At 41.0% G+C, this 22,094-nt stretch overlaps 3 protein-coding genes across 3 annotated transcripts; 1 reads left to right on the top strand and 2 right to left on the bottom strand.

Moving 5' to 3' along the window:
• Nucleotides 1-1,733: 1,733 nt before the first annotated feature.
• LOC6036742 (zinc finger protein 26) lies at nt 1,734-7,731 on the bottom strand. Its single transcript, XM_001846689.2, has 5 exons — nt 6,572-7,731; nt 6,058-6,513; nt 4,606-4,700; nt 2,179-3,241; nt 1,734-2,118 (listed from the first exon to the last, which is right to left on the bottom strand). Exons 1-5 carry the CDS (start codon nt 7,645-7,647, stop codon nt 1,770-1,772), a joined length of 3,039 nt encoding a protein of 1,012 aa, XP_001846741.2. The 5' UTR covers nt 7,648-7,731; the 3' UTR covers nt 1,734-1,769.
• Nucleotides 3,399-5,334, top strand: LOC6036741 (gastrula zinc finger protein XlCGF57.1). Its single transcript, XM_001846688.2, has 3 exons — nt 3,399-4,788; nt 4,846-4,882; nt 4,941-5,334. Exons 1-3 carry the CDS (start codon nt 3,792-3,794, stop codon nt 5,281-5,283), a joined length of 1,377 nt encoding a protein of 458 aa, XP_001846740.1. The 5' UTR covers nt 3,399-3,791; the 3' UTR covers nt 5,284-5,334.
• Nucleotides 7,732-19,652: 11,921 nt separating the features above from the next.
• Nucleotides 19,653-21,196, bottom strand: LOC6036743 (zinc finger protein 34). The gene is made up of 4 exons (XM_038257637.1): nt 20,797-21,196; nt 20,472-20,738; nt 19,945-20,412; nt 19,653-19,888 (listed from the first exon to the last, which is right to left on the bottom strand). The coding sequence occupies exons 1-4, from the start codon at nt 21,139-21,141 to the stop codon at nt 19,679-19,681; spliced, it is 1,290 nt and encodes a 429-aa protein (XP_038113565.1). The 5' UTR covers nt 21,142-21,196; the 3' UTR covers nt 19,653-19,678.
• Between the last annotated feature and the right edge of the window lie 898 nt (nt 21,197-22,094).

Genomic DNA, 22,094 nt, shown 5'->3' with positions numbered 1-22,094 from the left:
GTGAACTTTGAATATGAACAAAAACAAAATGAATCCGGGTGGGATTCGAACTCACACCTTAGGATTGGTGGTCTGGGACGCTAAGCAGTCGGCCATCAGAAGGTTTACACTCTACCAGTGAATTGATCCGTAATGTTGAAACATGTTATCTTCTCATATTAAATACGCGCTGATCCCTGATTTGCCTGAGGGGATTGGAAGTCTAAATATAGATCGAGTTTCCTTCAGATGCTTGCTTCTATGTTTAGGCGGGGCCGAACAATGCCCAACGACCTCGGAATTGGACCGCAAGGAGCTCTGTCATTCTGAAACGGGTCGTTGGAAGCAGCGCGAGGGCTATCACCACCTAATAATACCCGGGACTGAGATAAGTTGTATCAGCATTCGGCATATACAAAGTCTGATACAAATTATACTTTCCCATAATTTCGCTACCGGTTAGCGGGTATTGGATTGGACACACACGGACACGGACACGGACTTGCAAACTTATTTGTGGGCAAACTCGATTTAATGCTAAATTCAACGCACCTTTTTTATAACAGCGAAAGACATTTGTGGAATTGAGAAAAACCATGGTTTGATCCAATGCAAAATTTTGTAGATTATATTCAACCAAATATTTTGTTGAACCAATCCTCGTACGGGGCAGCGAATGACCGAATGACTAAAATAAAACTGCCGGAAATAAACCATTTAACAACAACAACAATCCTCGTACAGGCTGATTCTACAAAACATTCTTCTGCGTGAATGTATTTTCAAGTTCTAATCTGATCTAATCAAACCCTAGCGAAGCTTATCTTTCGAAGGGATACTGGAGATTGCCTTAGGTTAGATTACGCCTAGCACTCTTCTTGTCATTTATTAACATTTGTAGTGCGCCGAGACATGATTCGTTGAAGTGGGTTGAGTTTGAGCACTGAGTGTTCGAACAACAACACAATTGTGAATCGACAGGGGACAGGGGAGGAAGTAGCGTGAAGACCTGGAGACACACCACCATACGCTCCGAGATTTGGTTTATTCTTTGGGAGCACCATATGCTAAGAAGGTTTGGCACTGCGGGACCCTCTGGGATGAAAAGTATTCAAATCTTTTAAAAATAAGAGTGCATATCTATAAGTTCCATTATTCTCATTAAAAATTACCCTTCTTTTGGTAAAACCAACAATCATAAACATTTCTGGGAAAGGGTTCGTTCGGGGTATGGGTCATTCTGGCGGATTAATTTCTGGGGAAGGGCATAATGTGTATCTGAATTCTGGCGAATGGGAGGAAAATCTTTTAAAAATCTAGATTGTCCCAGGTTAGAATACGCCCAGCATTCTTCCTGCCTTTGATGAATATTTCTGGGCCTTTTTTTTTATAAGGTCCTAAGAACAAATGTAACAATTGAGTATATCTCGCTTACTCCGATGGACATTGACATAAGATGTGAGGGATCTTATAAAAAGAAGTCCAAATTTGTGATTCTCTAGAATGCTAGAATGAAACATCATAAACATTTAAGCGGCCAGGCCTACTGCGTATAGTTTACCGAAGAAAATATTCGTTGAACTTGGTGTGTTACTTGACCTGACATAAGTCAACGATAATTACGATTAAGGTGGAATATCTTGCAAACCCATAGACGTGCCAACCAAGCTACAATGCTATAAGGTCGTCTCATGCTCTGAAGTTCGTTTGAAAGTCACGGGGCTCATTGATTTTGAAATAATAATTTAGACGCATTTACATAGCCACACAAGTTTTAATTACTAAAAACGCTAATCACAACGGTTACTCTCCCCCTTTCCGGACTGTCCACCGAGTAACTTTTCCTGCTCGAAGCGTCTTTCCAGCGTCGCCTGGCTGGTAAACACCAAAGGTTTGTCCTTGTCACTCTGGCGCTCATCCGACTGGTAGTGCACGGTGTAGTGGTTCCTCAGCTCGGTTATCAGCCGGAAGGCCGCGTCGCACCGATCGCACGCGTACGGATTTTCCCCGACGTGGATCTTGCTGTGCTTGACCAGATCGCCGCTTTGGGCGTACGCCCGGTCGCAGTAGGCACATTTGAACGGTTTTTCCCCGGTGTGGGTTCGCATGTGCCGTTTCAGGTGATCTGAGGTGGAAAATCTACAAGAGGAAGTGGATTAGAGTTGTAGAAATTTTAACGATCTATTTTGGGAAACTTACTTCAGAGGGCATAACATACAAGGATGGGGTCGTACACCAGCGTGGACAACCTTGACGTGGTTGACGAGTGACACCTTCCGCGTGAATCTTGAACCGCAGACGTCGCAAACGTGATTCTGCACCTTGTTGTGCGTAGCGCCGTGGACCCTAACTTCCGCTCTGGTCACGAATCGCATCGGACATTGACTGCAGCTGAATGGTTTCTTGCCGGCATGTCGCTGAATGTGCACTTCCAAGGTGTGTTTGCTGGTAAATTTTTTGTCGCAAACCGAACACATAAACAGCGATCCGGAGTGTGTGTTGAGGTGGGCCTTCAGTCCGGAATACGACTTGAATCGGGCTTGGCAAACGTGGCACTCCCGACCCTTTCCGGTTGTGTGCCCAAGCATGTGACTGCTGAGCAGCGCCTCGTTGAAGAAGGCCTTATCGCACATACAACATTTGTATGCCTTTTCTGGATGTTGCTCTATGATGTGCTGCTTGAGTACCCGAATCGAGGTAAAGACATCCGTGCAACTCTCGCATCTGTGCTTCCTAGGGCAGTACGGTCTTGGCTTCTTCCCAGCTTTCTTCCGGCTATTTCCTTCATCGTCGTTGGAATCCTCAGCTGGTTCCATCCAAACCTCATCGCTGTCGTCATCCTCAACTTCCTCTTTCAGAGAGCATTCCTCCTGCTCCTCCAACAGCGGATCATCCGAGCTTTCCGGTAGCACTCGATCTTCATCATCATCGATGTGTAGCTCCTGCTTAACCCGAATCATTTCCCACAGGCGTCGATCGGTTTCAATACATTTCATGTGCAGTTTGTAAGCGTCCAGAACGCTTTGCTTGCAAGGGGCACACACGATCTTCGGTAATCCGAGCGATTCCTTGCTGTCCTGATTGTTCGAATCCTCGGAACACGAGAAAACTGGAGCGCAAACACTGGCAAGCATTCGATGAAGGTTCGGCTGGCTCGGATCGGCCAGCGGTGCGTAGATGTTTTGGGAGGTGTCCGGTGGTGCGGACTTCATGCACACGCGACAAAGTTGTCCCATATTGTTCTGCATTGTTGTCGAGAATCCTTAACCAAATCCTTTTACTGTTTTTGATTTCAGAATACTCAACACAGCTCAAGACCTTAACGATGTAAACAACACATTGACAAACTGAAAAGCACTTGTGTCATTCATGCTTTTGCTTGTTCCTTGTATCCTCTTGTATCATAACAAGATGTGTAGGGTGGTACCGATGGTTGAAGGTTGAAGGTTGAGCACTCCTTTGGATAGCTGGAGCCAGGTCGTAGACGTATCCGATTCCATAGTCTTGGCGATAAATCGTTTCAAGGTTTACGAGAGGCAAAATTACATAGTTGCTAGGCGGCAAGACGGCTGTCAGTCAGTGTAACGATTTGGTAATCGCATTGATTGCCAGAAAGTATTGGTTTGGGTGTATTCGCCGTTGCATCTTCCTCGCTGTAACTTGCATCCAACATATCCAGTCCGTTTTGCTAAACTCAGAGCGTTCTAGTAACGTAAATTGTGTTCAGTTCAACTAAAATTTTGTTTACGTTTCTGGAGCAAATCTGCATATCAATCCGTTGTTTGGCCGAGAGAAATTCCTCAAAACCCCCCATGGACATCCTAGAACGAACCAACCTGGCGTCGCTCTGTCGAATCTGCCTGAAGAAGCTCGGTCGGGCAGGTTCGGAGAACATCTACTCGGCGTCGTCCGGCACTCAAGGCGGCCCGAACCTGTACGGTATGCTGCGAACGATATGCGTACCGGTGTTTGGCACTGAAGAACACCAGGACATAAAGGCGAGCAGCGAAGTGCCTCGCAGCGTATGTTCCGGGTGTAGACGGCGCGTTGTGTCCGCGTACGAGCTGTACCAGGATTGCATTGAAACAGATCGGAAGCTCAGGGAGCTGTTCGTGGTGAAGCAGGAACTACTTCAGGACAGTGACAACGATGACGGCGGGTTGTTGGTCGAGGCTAAGGCTTTGGTTGAATTGGAGAACGAGGAAGATGATGATAAGGATGGTATTGGTACGGAGACTTTGCTGGAGGAAATGCATTGTGAAGATCCGGATGACCGTGACAAAATAGTTAAGAAATCTTCCAGCTCGTGTAAGAGAACTTGTCCGCTGTGTTCCAAGGTATTCAAAACTATTCGTGAGATGAAGACCCACATGAAGGAAGCTCATCTGGATGAAGTCTTTGGTTGCGGAACGTGCGACGAAGTATTTCTGGAAGATAAGCTGCGACAGGAGCACGAACTCACGCATACAACGGATCGACCATACGAATGCTCGTTTTGCAAGGAAAAGTTCCGGTCCGGCACAGATCTGCGGTATCACACGATGAATCATACCAACGATCATCCCTTCCGGTGTTCGGAGTGCGGCAAGGGGTTTCCGAAGAAGTACGCCCTCCAAGAGCACATGCTTCGGCACACTTCGGACAAGGCGTTCGTTTGCGGCCTGTGTCCGTCCAGATTCCACACCAAGGGCGAACTGAAGAAGCACATGGTGACGCATACGCTGGAACGAAGTCACGTTTGCGATATCTGCGGTAATCGGTTCACCACAAACGCCTCGATGATGAAACACGTGCGTCGAGTGCATACAGGTTGGTACTGGTGGTCAATAAGCTTGTCGATTCTAATGATCTTCCGTTTCGTTTCAGGCGAACGCCGGTTTCACTGCAATCTCTGCACTCTGAAGTAAGTGAGCACAAGTTTTCAGTAGAAACATCAGCTAAAACAGCTAATTTTCTTCCAGATTCGACAACGCGTACCTTCTGAAGCGTCACATGCGAACCCACACCGGGGAAAAACCGTACAAGTGTGCCTACTGCGATCGGGCGTACGCCCAGAGTAACGACCTGGTCAAGCACAGCAAAACGCACGTCGGAGAAAATCCGTACGCGTGCGATCGGTGCGACGCGGCCTTCCGGCTGATGACCGAGCTGAGGAACCACTACAAGGTGCACTTCCAGCCGGGCGATCCGAGTTCTGTTGTGGGGGACAAAAAGGTTGCCGAACCGGTGCAGTTTACCAGCGTGGCAACGCTCAACAGGCGCTTTGAGAAGGAGAAACAGCGCGGCAAGCAGGAAATGTGTTGAAGCGGTGTAACGTACAAGAATCGAAATAAACGGGTTGTTGATCAACTGTAATGCTTTTTTTTTTGTTCATTAAAATCTACCAAAAACATACAGCATTATGGCAACTGAACGCAATGGATCTTCTGTGCGGTAAACATCACTTTATAAGGGCTGGCCGTTCCTATGGTAACGATCAGGAGAGAAAGATAAACAATTGCAGGGCTGTTGAGTCGGATGAAGTGGAATCGGTCTTTTTGGAGAGCTTGAGTTGAAGTCGGTGTCGGGAAATTCGTCGGAGACATAGTCGTAGCCGCAACATTTTAAACTATTTTGCATGGAAATTGTAACTGGGATCGGTTCTTTTTGTAAAAGTTAGACTCACACGAGTCAAGCCTTTTGGCGCGGTGGTTAGCGGCATCGGCTGCCGATCCCTAAGTTGCTATGGAGCGTGGGTTCGATTCCCGCCTAATCCTCCTGGCCTTCTATCGGATGGGGAAGTAAAAAGTCGGTCCATTTGCGTAAAAGAGGTTTTGGGTGACTCACCACACATAACCTTCGGACGCCTAGAAATGAGCAGAAACTTGCAACAGAGACCACAAAAGACCCGGGGGTCGTAATAGTGGATTGCCTTGCTTTTTTTTGACTCACACGATTTTAAGAAGTCGGAGTCGGATTTGCTCCAAATGGCTACACAATCCTGAATAAAAGTAAAGGTACGTTATACTTAGAATTTATTCTCAAACGATATTATGCGATCGTACAGTAAAATAATACACCCTTTCACCAGCAAGAGATTAAAACCGCGACGAGAAGTTCAGTCCAAAGTTCACCGGAGCATCCGCAGGTTGTAGCTGCTGCTGCTGCTGAAGTTGCTGTAGCTGTTGCTGTTGTTCACTCTCCTTCCGTTGCATTTCCTGCTCAAACCGCCGATTCAGCGTGGCCATACTGGTGAACTCGACCTGCTCCTTGCCGGCTTTGCTTTCGTGCTTCTTGACCAGCGCGCTGGTTGCGTTGGCTTCGCTCTGATCGCCCGGCTGGAAGTGAACCTTATAGTGGTTGCGCAGCTCGGTCATCAGCCGGAAGGCCGCGTCGCACCGATCGCACGCGTACGGATTCTGTCCGACGTGGATCTTGCTGTGCTTGACCAGATCGTTACTCTGGGCGTACGCCCGGTCACAGTATGCACATTTGTACGGCTTTTCTCCGGTGTGGGTTCTCATGTGCCGCTTCAGGTGGTGAGCGTTGTCGAATCTACGATAGAAGGGCATTACACTCTGATAGTTTGATTTGAATCAACTAAACTACTTACTTCAAGGTACACAGACTGCAGGGGAACGGCCGTAATCCAGCGTGAACTCGTCTGACATGCTTCATCAGTGAGGTATTCTTGGTAAATCGGTTTCCGCAGACGTCGCAAACGTGATTCTTTTCCAGCGTGTGAGTGACCATGTGCATTTTGAGCTCTCCTTTGGAGTAGAACTTCGAAGGACACTGCTGACAGACGAAGGGCTTCTCTCCGGTATGCCGAAGCATGTGATACTGCAGTGCGTGTTTCTTAGGGAACCCTTTTCCGCACACAGAGCATCGGAACGGATGATCATTGGTGTGATTCATCGTATGGTACTTGAGATCCGTAAGAGACCGGAACTTTTCCTTGCAATAGCTACACTCATGTGGTCGCTCCGACGTGTGACTGATTTTGTGCTCCTCGAACTTAGTTTCGTCCACAAAAACGTCGTCACAAACCTCGCAGCCAAAAACATCGCCAGGATGATCCGTTCTCATGTGGCCCTTCATTTCTTTGATCGTCTTGAACACGACCGAGCACAGCTCGCAAGTTCGCTTGTTCTTGATCTTACCCGAGGAAGGCTTTGCCGGCACCGTCACCGTCTTTTTCCTCCGCCCTCTTCGTGGTTTCTCGTGATAACTTTCGTCCGAATCTGCCCCTTGAAAATCCACGTCGGACAGTATCCCGTCCTTGTCGTCATGGTCCTCCTCCATATGAACCAGCGGGTCCGCGTGAACCACCACCGTCTCCTGTTCCACTTCATCGCCCTCCTCATCCTCGTCCAGCACTTCCTGCTTAACCACTACCATCTCCCGTAGCTTCCGATCGGTTTCGATACACTTCCGGTGAATCTCGTAGGCGGCCACGACGCCCGACTTGCAGATCAAACAGACGACGCTGGGCAATCCGGAGGAAACCTTCGTTTCGTGCCTCTCGTTTGCTCCGGGGAATGCCGGAGGGCAGATCGCACCAAGCATCTCGTATAGATTCGGCTGGTCCGGATCGGACGACGACCGGTAGATGTTGTCCGATTTGCTCTCCTTGGTGGTCTTCATACAGACACGACACAGCGCGGAAACACTCGATTTTGGGTCCATTTTAAGGTGGACGCTTATTTTCTACAAAAATTGATTACTTTTGCGTACTTTTGACAGGACGAGGGCATCGAAAATGTTTATTTGAAGTGTAAACAAATTACACAAATTGTGTGGAGAACGTAAAGGAAAAAGTTAGATGCAAGAAATTGTACACAAGTTAAGATGCTGAAAGTATGCAGCAAAATTGGTTGAGCATTTCCCTAACACGGACTTAGTATCTGAGGAAGCAATGAATTGAGAATTCAAACATTAATTCAAACATTAAATGAAATATGAAATATGTCGTTGTAATCAGTCAATACTGTAAAATATTTTTTTTTTATTTTACACTGAGCAAACCTCACACAGCGCATCGAAGTGTTTCGCACATGATCTGAACCTGCAGTACACATAGCACTCAAATATCAATCGCAAAACACTCGAAATAGGGGGATGGCGTCGCTATTTTTAGACCACGTTTTCCACTTTTGCTCATCGAAACCGACTACTTTATCGACTTCATTTTGCTGGGCGAGATAGGACGCCGTCTCAGCACTTTTCCACTCTTGCGCTTAAAAAAACCAGGTGGCAGCACGATGTAACGCCACGTCCCTATTGCGATGATTGGCCATGAAATAATTTCAATAGCCAAACACTTGAATTTTAAATGATGTTGAAAAATAAAAGCACGTACAAGCGTTATACAGGTTCTCGCTTGCTAGTCGTGCTAGAACCACTGCGCCGGCCGGCCTGATGAAAACGGGAGAGTTTTTTGTGCTACTGGTTCTAGCCTCGCTTCTAGCCATCGATAAAAGTCGCGCTAAAATCAATCAGCGAAACACATTAAATTCAAGTGGAATATCACGTTGACTTTGAATAGTGCTTGTTTTGCGTAGATCATAAGATCAGTTTCAAGTGAAGTTCATCACTTTGAATAGTTCAAGACAGTGGGACAAATTCATGAGCAAAACACTTGAAAAGCTTGAGCCACCCGAATGAAAATAACGTGTCAAAAAATACCAAAAAGTCAATCGCCGAAACAATTGCATTTGATTGTGATTTGGATTGATGTTGAAACACAAACCAATTAGACCTATGATGTGGTTTTATTCAATCATTCATGTGTTTGGGCACTTGAATAAAAAGTGTGGCGTACACGGTATACCGTATACGGTGTTTCACCCAAAACCAAAAGTTCTCATAATCAGCCCCCCCCCCCAGGGACTAGAAGCTAAAATCGAGCCAAACATTTCATTAGGGCACAAAAGCAAAAACCGCGATTCGAGAAAATCGCTTGCAAAAAATGGACAACTTGTTTCAATTCCTATTTAAAAAATAAGCTTGACTAATGGTATTTTTACTGATGATTCGATAAAACCATAGAATAGAAGTATAACTGAGAGCAAAAACAAGATGGCGACGTGTATCAGAAGTGCTGCATGGATTTTGCCACTTCTCACTATTCTGGCTTCACAGTGTACACCGAACCGGTATAACTGTCAAATCCAGCTGGTCTAATCCAATGTAAACAAACTGTAACAGTAGGACACTGCTAGTTCGGAAATATAATATCAAAACGAACGAAAATTGATTTATTTGTAGTATTCAGGATCAATACGAAAGACGGTGACTGAGCAGGCTCTAGATAAGTGGTCACCAAAGTGCGGGTCGCGGGCAGCACATAAGCGCCGTGTTCTGTGTGTGTTTTTATATACTAATATCTCAGTCCTTAAGAAAATTCCCGAATATCATGATATGAATTATAAACTTTTGGTGAAAGACCTGAAAGTGCCGTAAGGACTAAAGTTCTAGACTAGATGATGTTGTTTATTGAACTAACCGAAGTGTGGTAATTCGTCACCTCGTTCGTCACCGAGGTTTCATGTTAGTTTTTTTCACAAAACTCGAAGTTTAAAACTGACCCACCAGTTATTTTTAACACTGAAGGTTTTGTTACATTGGGACCTATTGCCTGAGAATTTGAAAAATACAGCTGTCAAAAATCTTGTGCGTTTATTTCAAATGTTGCTTAAAATTTTTGGTGTTGTCCTTTGTAATGGCTACACCCAGAACTGGGCATCGGCATACGAGAGGATAAAGAGCACGATTCGGTAGTAAAATGGTACTGTGTGCGGGCGGAGAGGATAAATCCCGAAACTACCGAGAGTACTTTACTCATGGTTCATTTTCCAAAAAGTTCATCTATCAAAAAAGTGCCGGTACCGAGACTCGAACCCAAGACCTTCGGCATATTAAACCGTGCCTTTGTCGTATGGGCCACCATGGTTCGGTGACTAAGTGGCGGTCGTTTGTCCATATAAGCCACTCAAAGGATGATCTGTTCCAGTGAACGGATGAACACGCGAGAGGACTATACTCGCAATATAGCACTTTCCTCACGTTTCTTTTCGTGAGGACTATCCCCTCGTTCTTTAACTTTGGGTGTAGTACGCAGTTGGGAAGGAAAGGGGTTAAGAAACAGCTTTACGAACAGCAGAACAAAGGAGAGGGAGCGATTTCTTGGAGCTTTTCTTCACCCTCTCTGGTTTGCTTTAGCTGCCGCTGCTGCCCATTTGATTTTTTTCTTGACCGGTTCCTTCCGAAGTGCATATACCGCTTAAAATCCTAAAATCTTCTATTGAAGTTAAATCCTCTAAAACATTTTTTTTTGTAATTTTCAAACATTTCATAGCACAAAATTAGTGTGACATGTCTGGCTAACATTTTGTAACTTCGTCTTTTTACCTAATGGCAACATACCGTCTTTCCACCGGACCGCGCACTGGTTGCTTGTTAGAATCCCGCAGTGGGCGCTCTAAAATTTTTAGAGTAAATATGGGTATCCGGAGCCATACTAGTAATGGTGGCCTATAGCTATAAAGTCAATTTCAATTTTGATTAAACTTACCGACGAAACGATGCAACAAAATCCATCAAAACTGTCAATTTAACAGCCGGAGTCAACTCAAAATTTGTGTGATTTAAACAATACACGAACAAAAACTTTAGAAATTGAAATTCATAATGTATCATGATTAGGCTGCTACAAATTTTATTTAAAGTTTTTGTAACCCCTTCAAAGTTGGCCCAAAAAATCAGGGGGCAAAAAAATATTCAAAACACTTCTAAATTATAACGGAAATTTAAATGCAATTAGCTGAAATCAATTTAAAATGCATTCCAACGATGAAAATGCATATGGGACATTTATGCGATCATGGGCAGTTCAGTTGTGTTGGATTGAGCCGAGGATTGAACTCCTAATCTATTGCTTATGTATTCGAAGGTTTACCACAGGGCTACATGGTACTGTATATTGGCAGCCAAAACTGAACAATTGATCAGGTTCGTCTGGGGTTCGTCCTTTTTTATTACAAAACAATTGTATACATAAACACAAGGTTTGGTGGATTAACGTACAGTGTGTGCATTTATTTGAACATTCTTTTTTTTGTCAATTAGGCCGTTGCAAATATTTTATGTTTATGTTATGTTTATTCAAGTTTATGTCGCCCGCCCCCTTGTTTGAACTCCTTTGAAAACATTTTATATATTCATAAAATACCATTGTACACTCCCACGATTTTTTTGAAAAAAATTCCGTCAATACCTCGATATTTTCAAAACTAATTATTGGAAAGCAACTGTACGCCTGTAAAATGCATTTTAAAACACTTTTTTCATCCAAATGTTGAAACCTAGGCTTGTAATTTAAATTTTTATATTTTTTTATGTTTTGCCCCCCTTCGACTTTGATCAGAGCCGAAGGACATAAACTTCAAAAATATTTGCAACGGCCTTAAAGGGGTACCAATTTGATTTATTCTAAAAGCGATCAAACACGATTTTTTATACATTCCAAAATTCCAAACTAGCGGGGTTCAGCTGTACCATAATTATACCAAATTTCAAAATGGCGGATCGGCTTTTGTCCAAGATGACGGCAAATTGGTTACAACGGAAAATTTAAAACCTATATTTTTCAGAGTTAAAACTTTTTTTGAAATATTTATTATATTATGCGCAAAATAAGGCTGTTGCAAATATTTTTTGATGTTTATGTCGTTCAAAATTGCAAAATTAGGTGTCGCTGAGCCTAAAATCGAGGATAATCGCTTGAAAAATGGGAATTTTGCTTTTTAACAAATCTGAGTCACAAATATCAACTTCCGGTCACGCAGAACCGAAACCGAATGTTTCGGATACCGGTTCTGGAGGTTCTTAGGCAGAATGGTCAAGCTACACTTCATTCATCGTATGGGTCATTCGCTCCCATTGTTAAATAAGGTTATAAAATTAAATATTAAATAAATTTTTAGTTTGGTTAGCATAAAAAACAGTTATTTGATAGTTTATTTCAGGGAAACATAGTTGATCCATCTCAAAATGTAAAGTAAGAATAATTAAAAAACATTGGTGACGATATCTTGTTACACAGAAAAAAAAATCACCGTAATCGTGAATTAAGTTCACGAATGTGAGATCCACGAAGGAATTTATTCATGAGTATGGTGCTTTTGCACCAAAAACGTGAATATATTCCTTCGTGGTTCTCATAATTGTGAACTGACTTCACGGTTTCGAGAATTGATTTTTTTCTGTGTAGTCAGGAACTGGAAGGTCTTTTGTTCGAGTCTCGATATCGGCACTTTTTTTTGGTTGATGAACTGTTTTGAAAATGAACCTATGAGAATAACGCTTTCGCTAATCTTGAGATTTATCCTCTGTGTCTGTTCACACCTTTATACTACTAGATCGTGTTCTTTATTTTCTGGGATGGCGCTGCCCAACTGTGGGTGTAGCAGTTGGCCACTATTGCTAGTACCAAACAACTAAATCTTCTTTCAAGCGCAAAGATTTTGACGCCATGGAAACCTAAGTATTTGAAAATATTTCACAAAGTGAAGGCGCAGGATACTCGTATTCACACATAGAATTTCAAGCGCTTGCCTCATGAAGAGATTCGTTTTTTTAAATATAATTTGATTTTCAACTGCAATGATGTCAATTTTTCGGCAATGTGATGCAAAAATTGTGGTAAAACAAATCATATATGCTGATTAAAAATTAATTTTCAAAACGAAGTTTAAAAGCGCTGTGAAAGTTTAGAACCATAGAAAAATACAGCAGCAGACTTTCCATACTGCCTCTTTGTCTGCGTGTTTCACTCCCGGTTTGTTGATGCTAAGAATAAAACAAATTTTAATTAAATTCTTCCGAATAAAAATCAATAATGGTGTTGTTGTCACCTTCAGCAACACTTTCTTGAAATTATGCCAGAGTAGTGGCATAATAAAGTATACCATCGCCGATACGCGGCGCTACTTGTTCTCGAGAAAAAAGTGATACAACTTGTTTTTGACAGTTGGACTTCTATTCTATGATAAAACACATCATTATCCTTTACTCTGTTTGACTGCTTCTTAATTCATGTTGATTTTCGCAATAAAACTCATAATTTTAAAAAATCTCGTTATTAGGCCCTTTTAGCTTTCCAACTGCTGTTCATAATGGGCCCTTTCTAAATGCAATTTCGAAGAGAACGAAAAGGGCACTAAAGCGCTGTCACCGGATTGTTGTTTTGAATGATGTTTATGGGCCCTTTTGTTTAGTTAGAAATAATGAGGAATTCAGTGGAAATTTTGATAATTGGTGATTGAATGGTGTAGATAAGGTATGTAAAACATAAAAAAATCTTCAAAAGTGTACTGAACAGCAGCCACGGGTCCGTATTAAATAGTGTATTTCGATGAAGTTTTTTTTCTGCAGAAATGCTTGGCGAAAAGTAAACCAAACTTTGCTTTGAAGTGAATTAGTGTTAAGAATGTATGAAAAGTTCACTTTATAACACAAAAAGGTCCACAACTACGAAAAACTAACGAAAAACAAAAGGGCACATTTGAACTTTTATTTTGGGTTTGGAGTGAAAATTGTTATGTGCCCTTTTGTGTTTTTGATTTTTTCAATAGTAAATTGTTTGCTATCAATCTGATTCTTTGAGGGCATGTAGGGAGTGTACTAATGAGTGAAATAGTGGCATAATCCCGAATGTTTACGTTTTGGTTTTGTGCCCTAATGAAATGTTTGGCTCGAAATGTTCAAAGCATGCTAGGCAGTTATGAGGGGGCAATGTGTTTAACTTTAAGAATGAAATTGTCATTGTTTGATTGGCGTTAAGAAATTCAAATTTGTTAGTATCAATGCTCAAGGATAACCACCGTGACGAAGAACTTTAGATAGGTACTTTAATAGCAGGTTCTGAGTTGGGAAAGGGTGTTTTATCTTCAGAAGTTTCATTTCGCTTCGCGAAATATTACCCCGTGTAAAGCCGTAAGACGAAGTAAAAAATCCTTCGTTCTGAAAGCACTTGAACGTTACTGATTAGACGGGTTTTCGGGGTAGAAAAAAATATGAATTAGTTGAGTTGGTAGCCCGTACAAGACTGAGCTGCATTTCTGGAGTTTTTTTTGAAAAGGTCCAATAAACCAAATTTTCAATTTTTGCTTTTTGGGTGTTTTTAATACCCCTGACTCAGGGCGGTTTCAAAAACACCCAGAAAGTAAAAACTGGAAATTTGGTTTATTGGACCCTTTCAAAAAAACTCTAGATTCGAGCAGTTCTCTCAGATTTCGGTCATTCGATTTTTTTTTGTATTTTTTAATCCGACTGAAACTTTTTTGGTGCCTTCGGTATGCCCAAAGAAGCCATTTTGAATCATTAGTTTGTCCATATAATTTTCCATACAAATTTGGCAGCTGTCCATACAAAAATGATGTATCTTTTGAAGGAATTTTTTTGATCAATTTGGTGTCTTCGGCAAAGTTGTAGGTATGGATATGGGCTACACTGAAAAATATGATACACGGTAAAAAAGGTGATTTTTTATTTAATTTTTTGTCACTAAAACTTGATTTGCAAAAAAAAAAACACTATTTTTTCTATATGTTTTAGCGAACTTTTCAAAAATTTTCAGGCTGTGCAACAAATCTTTGAGCGAGTTATGAATTTTTGAATCAATACTGATTTTTTCAAAAAAACGAAATATTGGTCGCAAAAATTTTTTAACTTCATTTTTCGATGTAAAATCAAATTGGCAATCATAAAGTCTTTTAGTGAAATTTTGATAAAGTGCACCGTTTTTTTAGTGCACATGTTTGCCCATTTTGAAAAAAAAAAATTTTTGAGATGCTGAGAAAAATCTCTACATTTATCTTTTTTAGAACTTTTTTGATACGACCCTTAGTTGCTGAGATATTGCCATGCAAGTGTTTAAAAACAGGTAAATTGATGTTTTCTAAGTCTCACCCAAACAACCCACCATTTTCTAAAGTCAATATCTCAGCAACACGGGTCCCCCACAGACCGTTATTATGAAGAAAAAATTTCCACCCAAACCAATGATTGGACATGGTTTCTGGGACCATTCTGCACCTCTGGGCCAAGTTTCAAAATATTTGCCGGCAGAAATTTCGAATACGGTCAGTTTTAGTATTTTTAGTTGAAATTAAGGGGAAATCACATGTAAAATGCATAGGAAAACTTCAAAGTTTCAATGCTTAAACTCTGAAACGTTACTGATCATGGTTTTAAATTGTACTTACATGTAGCAAAATGATATAAAACGATTTACGGAACTGACTTAGCCGGATTAAGCCGTAGTTAAGTGACTTAAGTACATTATTTACAAGTTTATATCTAAATATTTTTTAAATCTCCTACATTAGGCAATTTTAAGTCTAGGAAGACTAGATTGCATAAAAATAATTAAAATGGGGTGACTTTGAGCCAAGGGGTGACATTGTACCAAATTTTACGTTTGTTTAATAACTAAATAGCTTAACAACAAGCTCGATAAGCTTGAATTATAAGGATTACTCGTTGCAAATATTGTTGTCCTCTCCCACAATTTTGAAAAATTCCATAAAAAGTTAAATAAAAACCTAGCCTGACAAGAGTTTTAAGACACAAACTACATTGAAAACTTAAATCGTCATTCATATGTAAATATTTATAAGTTCAATAACCTATACATATCAGACTATACTATTTTCACATTTTCTTAAGATATGTCGGGATTGTTAAAATAGTGGATGAGTGGTTGTGTTTTCACATGAGACAGGAGTAGGTTTTGTTTTAACTAAATATATTATCAGTAAAAGTAGAGAAGTGCGGTGCTTCGGTGGACGCGCAGTCCTGTTTTTTCGGGATAATTTTCGTCTCTTTTGTGTCGCTCTTTGTGTGCATGAGGTGATTGGGCATAATAATTGAATAATGCCATCAGAAGTGCGGTGCTTCGGTGGACGCGCAGTCCTGTTTTTCGTGATAATTTTCGTCTCTTTTGTGTCGCTCTTGTGTGCATGAGGTGATTGGGCATAATAATTGAATAATGCCATCAGAAGTGCGGTGCTTCGGTGGACGCGCAGTCCTGTTTTTTCGGGATAATTTTCGTCTTTTGTGTCGCTCTTTGTGTGCATGGGGTGATTGGTTTGATGTGATTAGGTTTTATTTATTTTTATGTTGTTTTCTTCATTTCCGCAGTCTGATTTGCGATGCCTTTCCGTCGGTTCGCAGTGTTTTTTCGCGTTCGTCGTCGGTGTGTTTTTCGTTTTTTCGCGTGCGTGTATGTGTGTTAAGGTGCGGCTGGCTCTGGTTGTCATCGATGACAATTGAGCCAGTCTGATTTGCGATGCCCTTCCGTCGGGTCGCAAGGTTTTTTTCGCGTTCGTCGTCGGTGTGCAACAACAACAAAACCTTATCATACAATTTCAGCTCGACAAACATCGTAACTCGTCGTTCGCTTCGTTAATCAGTACTCCACTAAACATCAATCATGTAAAACTCATAAAAACAGCTCAATCAAAAAGTACACTGTTAAATTCTTCATCATTTAATTACAAATAATTTTGGTTCTATCTTTCCACAGCCGGCTGTCTAAAATTAAACCATTTCAATTAAAAGTTAGCAGCCGATAAACGGGAATGTCTCATCCGCAACATCCGATTGCTTGCCTTGAGAATAAAACATAATACCTTTCAACAAACACTATGATTTTGGGTCGCATCATCATCTTCTATGATGAATCCTGACCAAACACCCTATCCTACTAACAAGTTTTCAGGTTCCTGGCGCTCGTGGGGTGTAAGCACAGAGTAAATCAGCTGCCCTAGTAGCAACCTGCGCTAACTAACATTCCCGTCCCTTAAAATCGAGATCTACAAACTGACATGGCGGGCGCCGTTGGTGGCCAATGACTGTTACCTATTCGCAACTGATCTAGCTTTAGCAATCACGGTGTTTTATCTTTTCAGCGCATTCATACATGCTGTTGATAAGGGAAACACCACTAGATCGTCGAAGCATATAATCAGTAGTGCTGAAAGGATATTACGGTTCTGTTCAGCAACGGAGGGGCAACCATGGGTGATCTCTCATGCTCATGCTCATGCTCAACTAAATATATTATCAGTAAAAGTACTTGCTGATCAATAATAAGTTTTGATGAATTTCATTGATGATCAAACTGTATCAACAATACATTAATCAATTATAAAATACAGTTTTTGTGATGATTACCTGCAATTTTGCAAAATCATAATTAGTTTGAGATATTAATCCTGTGGGAAGTTGTGCCATTAAACTTTTGCTAATTATAATCATTATACAGGGCAACAAAAATGTTTGAGTCAAATTACAGCTGAAATACTCACTGCATTTCATTCAAATTTCTAAACGTTTTAAAACAAAACAATGTGATTTTTGATTACAAACTTGACACGTCACATAATTGTTTTTCTTTATTTATATTCAGAACGAATCGATTCAGAACTGGAACATGTGCGCAGCATTTTAAATCTGTCACTTATAGGTGATTTAAAATCAATAGGCCTATTCAAACATATTAATTTGCGATCATGAAGCAATATCATCAAATTATTTTTGGGTTTGGGAACATAAATAGACCAAATTAAGCAGTCTACAAACAAATATTGACATAAACTTAATGCTTATCAAAACAATCTTTTGTACATTGTCACCCCTTGGCTCAAAGTCACCCCATTTTAATTATTTTTATGCAATCTAGTCTTCCTAGACTTAAAATTGCCTAATGTAGGAGATTTAAAAATATTTAGATATAAACTTGTAAATAATGTACTTAAGTCACTTAACTACGGCTTAATCCGGCTAAGTCAGTTCCGTAAATCGTTTTATATCATTTTGCTACATGTAAGTACAATTTAAAACCATGATCAGTAACGTTTCAGAGTTTAAGCATTGAAACTTTGAAGTTTTCCTATGCATTTTACATGTGATTTCCCCTTAATTTCAACTAAAAATACTAAAACTGACCGTATTCGAAATTTCTGCCGGCAAATATTTTGAAACTTGGCCCAGAGGTGCAGAATGGTCCCAGAAACCATGTCCAATCATTGGTTTGGGTGGAAATTTTTTCTTCATAATAACGGTCTGTGGGGGACCCGTGAGCAACTAATGGTCCGATTTACAATGATATGAAACATTTGTGAAATTTTCCGATCATTTCAAAAAAAAATATTTTCGAAACTTTTAAAACAAGACAAACATTTAAAAAGGGCGTAATATTGAATGTTTTGCCCTTTTGAAATGTAAGTCTTGATTTAAAATTTTGGAAAATATTGTTTTCGAAGAGATCGGAAAATTTCACGAATGTTTCATATTTTATCATTGTAAATCGGACCATTAGTTGCTGAGATATCGACATTAGAAAATGGTGGGTTGTTTGGGTGAGACTTAGAAAACATCAATTTACCTGTTTTTAAACACTTGCATGGCAATATCTCAGCAACTAACGGTCGTATCAAAAATTTCTTTTTTTTTCAATTCAATAGTGTTTTTATTAGAATTTAACTGTTCTGCTCCAGGATCATTTGCACTTCAGAGATTTAGAGAACCTTTCAACTGAGATCAATTCATAAGCCTTTGCAGGGAGGATACATATTTCTACGTTTAGATTTTGCTAACTGGGTGTTCTTTTAAGGAAAATAATTTTTGAGAAAAACCCTAGATCTATGTATCAAAAATTTCAAAAAAGCTAAATGTAGGGATTTTTCTCAGCTTTTCAAAAGTGGGCAAACATGTGCACTAATTTTAAAAAAAGCGACTTTTTTCAAAAAAGTCACCTAAAAATGGATTTAACTTGAAAACGGTGCACTTTATCAAAATTTCACTGAAGTACTTTTTGATTCCAAATTTGATTTTACATCGAAAAATGAAGTTTCGATTTTTTGAAAAAATCAGTATTGATTCAAAAATTCATAACTCGGTCAAAGATGTTTTGCACAAGCTGGAAATTTCTGAAAAGTTGGCATTTTATATCCTTCTAAAACATATCAAAAAAATAAAAAAAATAAAAATAGTGTTTTTTTTGCAAATCAAGTTTTAGTGACAAAAAGTTAAATAAAAAATAACATTTTTTTACCATGTACAATTTTTTTAAGTGTAGTCCATATCCATACCTACAACTTTGCCGAAGACACCAAATTGATCAAAAAAATCCTTCAAAAGATACAGATTTTCATACATCATTTTTGTATGGACAGCTGCCAAATTTGTATGGAAAATTATATGGACAAACTAATGATGCAAAATGGCTTCTTTGGACATACCGAAGGCACCAAAAAAGTTTCAGTCGAATTAAAAAATACAAAAATTAAAATTCTAAAAAAAAGATCGATTTCGTAGAGAATTGCTCATTCAAGAAGTACTAGGTACAGTGAGCTGGAGAGCTCGGAGACACCCATGAGAGAGGCAAGATATTTTTAGAGCGGTCACCCGCAGGGGTGTTCCATTATTAGATTGGCTATTTATCTTATCAGAGATAGCGTTGGCCTCTACATTAACCAATCTCTAATTGCGAGGAAGATTGTTCACCATAAAATATTAGTTTGGTATTGTGACTTGTGAGTAAGGGCAGTAAAAAGAATTACCCGTCAATCGTGCCTTCCGAGCAGCGGCGCCAAGAATGAGTAAATAAATAAAAACTGCGCTTATTTTTTAGATTTTTCAATCAGCTAATTTATTCACCTTCCTTCTTAATAATAATTTTCTTAAGAATCAATTTTCGTGGCTTCGCTACGGTCTTGCTGATAATGGCTTCCGATAGAGTCATCTCTTCGCTCGAAACGGTCGATACTGCTTCCTTGTTGCTGTCAGAATCTTGTTCTGCTGCATTGGGCTCTCCATGTCTTCGCTCGTGATTTAAAAGTGCGAAACTCGTCGAAAAGTACTGAAATCAATTCAAAGTGTTAAGCTTAATTTTCACCATACTGCCCGTTCACCTACCTGGCCACAAAGAGAACACTGGAATTCTCCCTTTTCCAGAGCTTCATGCCGCTTCACGTGTCGTTCGAGGCTAAATTTGTTCCGAACAAACTTGCCACATATTTTGCAGATCAAGTCACTCTGCTCAGCTGTGGCAACTTCGGCTTTCACGTATGGTGTCTTGGATTTGCTGGGTTCCGGTCCATTTACTTCGTGGTAGGCCAAGTGTTTGTTCAGTTCGGATTGGAAGCCGAGCACCACGCCACATATGGGACATTGGTGCTCTCCCTTTTTGATGGCGTTGTGTCTCCTTGCGTGCTTAAAGTAGGGCTTCCGTTTGTCAAACACTTTATTGCACTCGGGACACTTGAAGGCAGGGAAACCATTTCGCATCACCGGCAACGGAGACGCGCTTCGGGCAGCGGGCACCTTCGTCGCTGGATTGTGGGCACGCTCGTGTGGAAGAAGGGCTGATTTGCTGGCAAAACACTACCGGAAAAAGATCTATAGGTTAATTTTTGACCAGTCTGTTACGATGATCTGCTTACCTTTCCACAAATCGAACACTTGATCGATCCTTTTCTCAAGTTGTCGTGTCTCTCGATATGAGTAACGGCTAGAATTCGCTTTTTGAATGTCTTACTACACTCCGGACACTTAAAAGTGCCATTTTCTTCGATTACTCTACTTTCAGGATCCACATCTTCCTCGGTTGCCTGTGTCGCCTTTTCCTCCGGCGTTGGTCCCTTCTTCCCCTTTACCTCGCTGTGGATCCTTCGATTGTGTTTAGTGAGATCGCCTCTATCCGCAAAAATCTATGAAAGCAGTACATTTCAACGATAAACTCCCAACAAACCAGTCTCAACTGATTACCTTCTTGCACAGTTTGCACCGGTACTTGCCCTCCTGTAGGTTCCTGTGTCTTCGGGAGTGCTGAAGATACGCCTTGTAATCCAGGACATTTTTACCACATTCCTCGCAATCAATCGTTCCGTCCGGGCGATAAAGCAGCCCAACTTTCTTTCTTGGCCGCAGATTGCAGCCTTCATCGTCCTTGTCCTCTATGATGAGTTCCTCTTTTGTGATTGCTTCAAAGCTGAATGATTTGGGCTCTTCCGGCACCGATGATGTCGTGCTTTGCTGCTGCTCTGTTTCCATCGGTTCCGATTTGATGAAAACTTCGCAAAATTGCGGGTCCCCGTCCGGATTGCTGGCCATCTCGAGTACGGTTTGTGTACAACTACAACGCTTTGTCAACTGTTGATGTTCTCGTTCAGCTGACACAAGCTTTGCTGTCTCGTAATGCTGTAAGTTTTATTATGTTTTGCTGCAGGGTTCTGTCCACGAGGTGGTCACTTGAAATATATTTCATTTATGGCATACGTTCATCCGTATGTGCATCCATATTTATGTGCATGTACGATTCATTAAAGAGTTTTGTTTCGGTGTTTTTTTTTTCAGTTGTCATAGAGGAGAAAATCGTGACGTCAGAAATGAACTCAAATCACTCAAAGTTCATTTTGTGAGTGACTTTAACATTTTGGCCTAGTTTGACAGCTACCTCGTTCCCAGGTTTTCTGTGGGAGAGAAAAGGAGGCGAATACTTTATGAAAATCATACCTGTCAAAATTCCTAGCCTCAAAATTTTGTCGCGAGTTGCTTTTCTCCTCTTATAGGAGACTGCCCTTGTTTACAAACAAGTTGAACGAAAACAAAGAGCACGACAGAAATAATTTCCAAGTAGCTGCAGCAGGCTGAGGTGAACTCGGGTGGAAAAATAAATTCAAAGTTATGGTCAGCCTGGAAATCTACGCCAAGCTGTGTTCCGAGAAGACTATTGCGGTATCAACGTGCATCTGCTGAAAGGCCCATCACATTTTGCCGGCTTGCTTAACGAGATCAAGGATAGGTTCCGGGAGGTTTAAGGTGGCGGCCGGTGCTAGAACAGGGTCAGTTAGGTGTGATGAGCTGGATGGAGGTAATGGACAAGGATGTAGCGAAGCAACATCGAAGCAGTAGCTAACGAAGAGCAAACTATACAAGAAGTGACTCAAGCCAAAATGGACAAATTCATGCATCCGGTGGCATCGGTACTCTTGGGCATATTCAAGCAAGCTCATGGTCCGAAAAATTGCACGTTGTGATTTATGGTTTCGACCAGTCCTTTCCGA

Source organism: Culex quinquefasciatus, chromosome 2 (genome assembly GCF_015732765.1).
Source record: "Culex quinquefasciatus strain JHB chromosome 2, VPISU_Cqui_1.0_pri_paternal, whole genome shotgun sequence".
In the NCBI taxonomy this organism is placed as follows: Eukaryota; Metazoa; Arthropoda; class Insecta; order Diptera; family Culicidae; genus Culex; species Culex quinquefasciatus.
The sequence above is the reverse complement of the archived record's forward strand: the minus strand, read 5'-3'. Positions and strand labels throughout refer to the sequence as shown.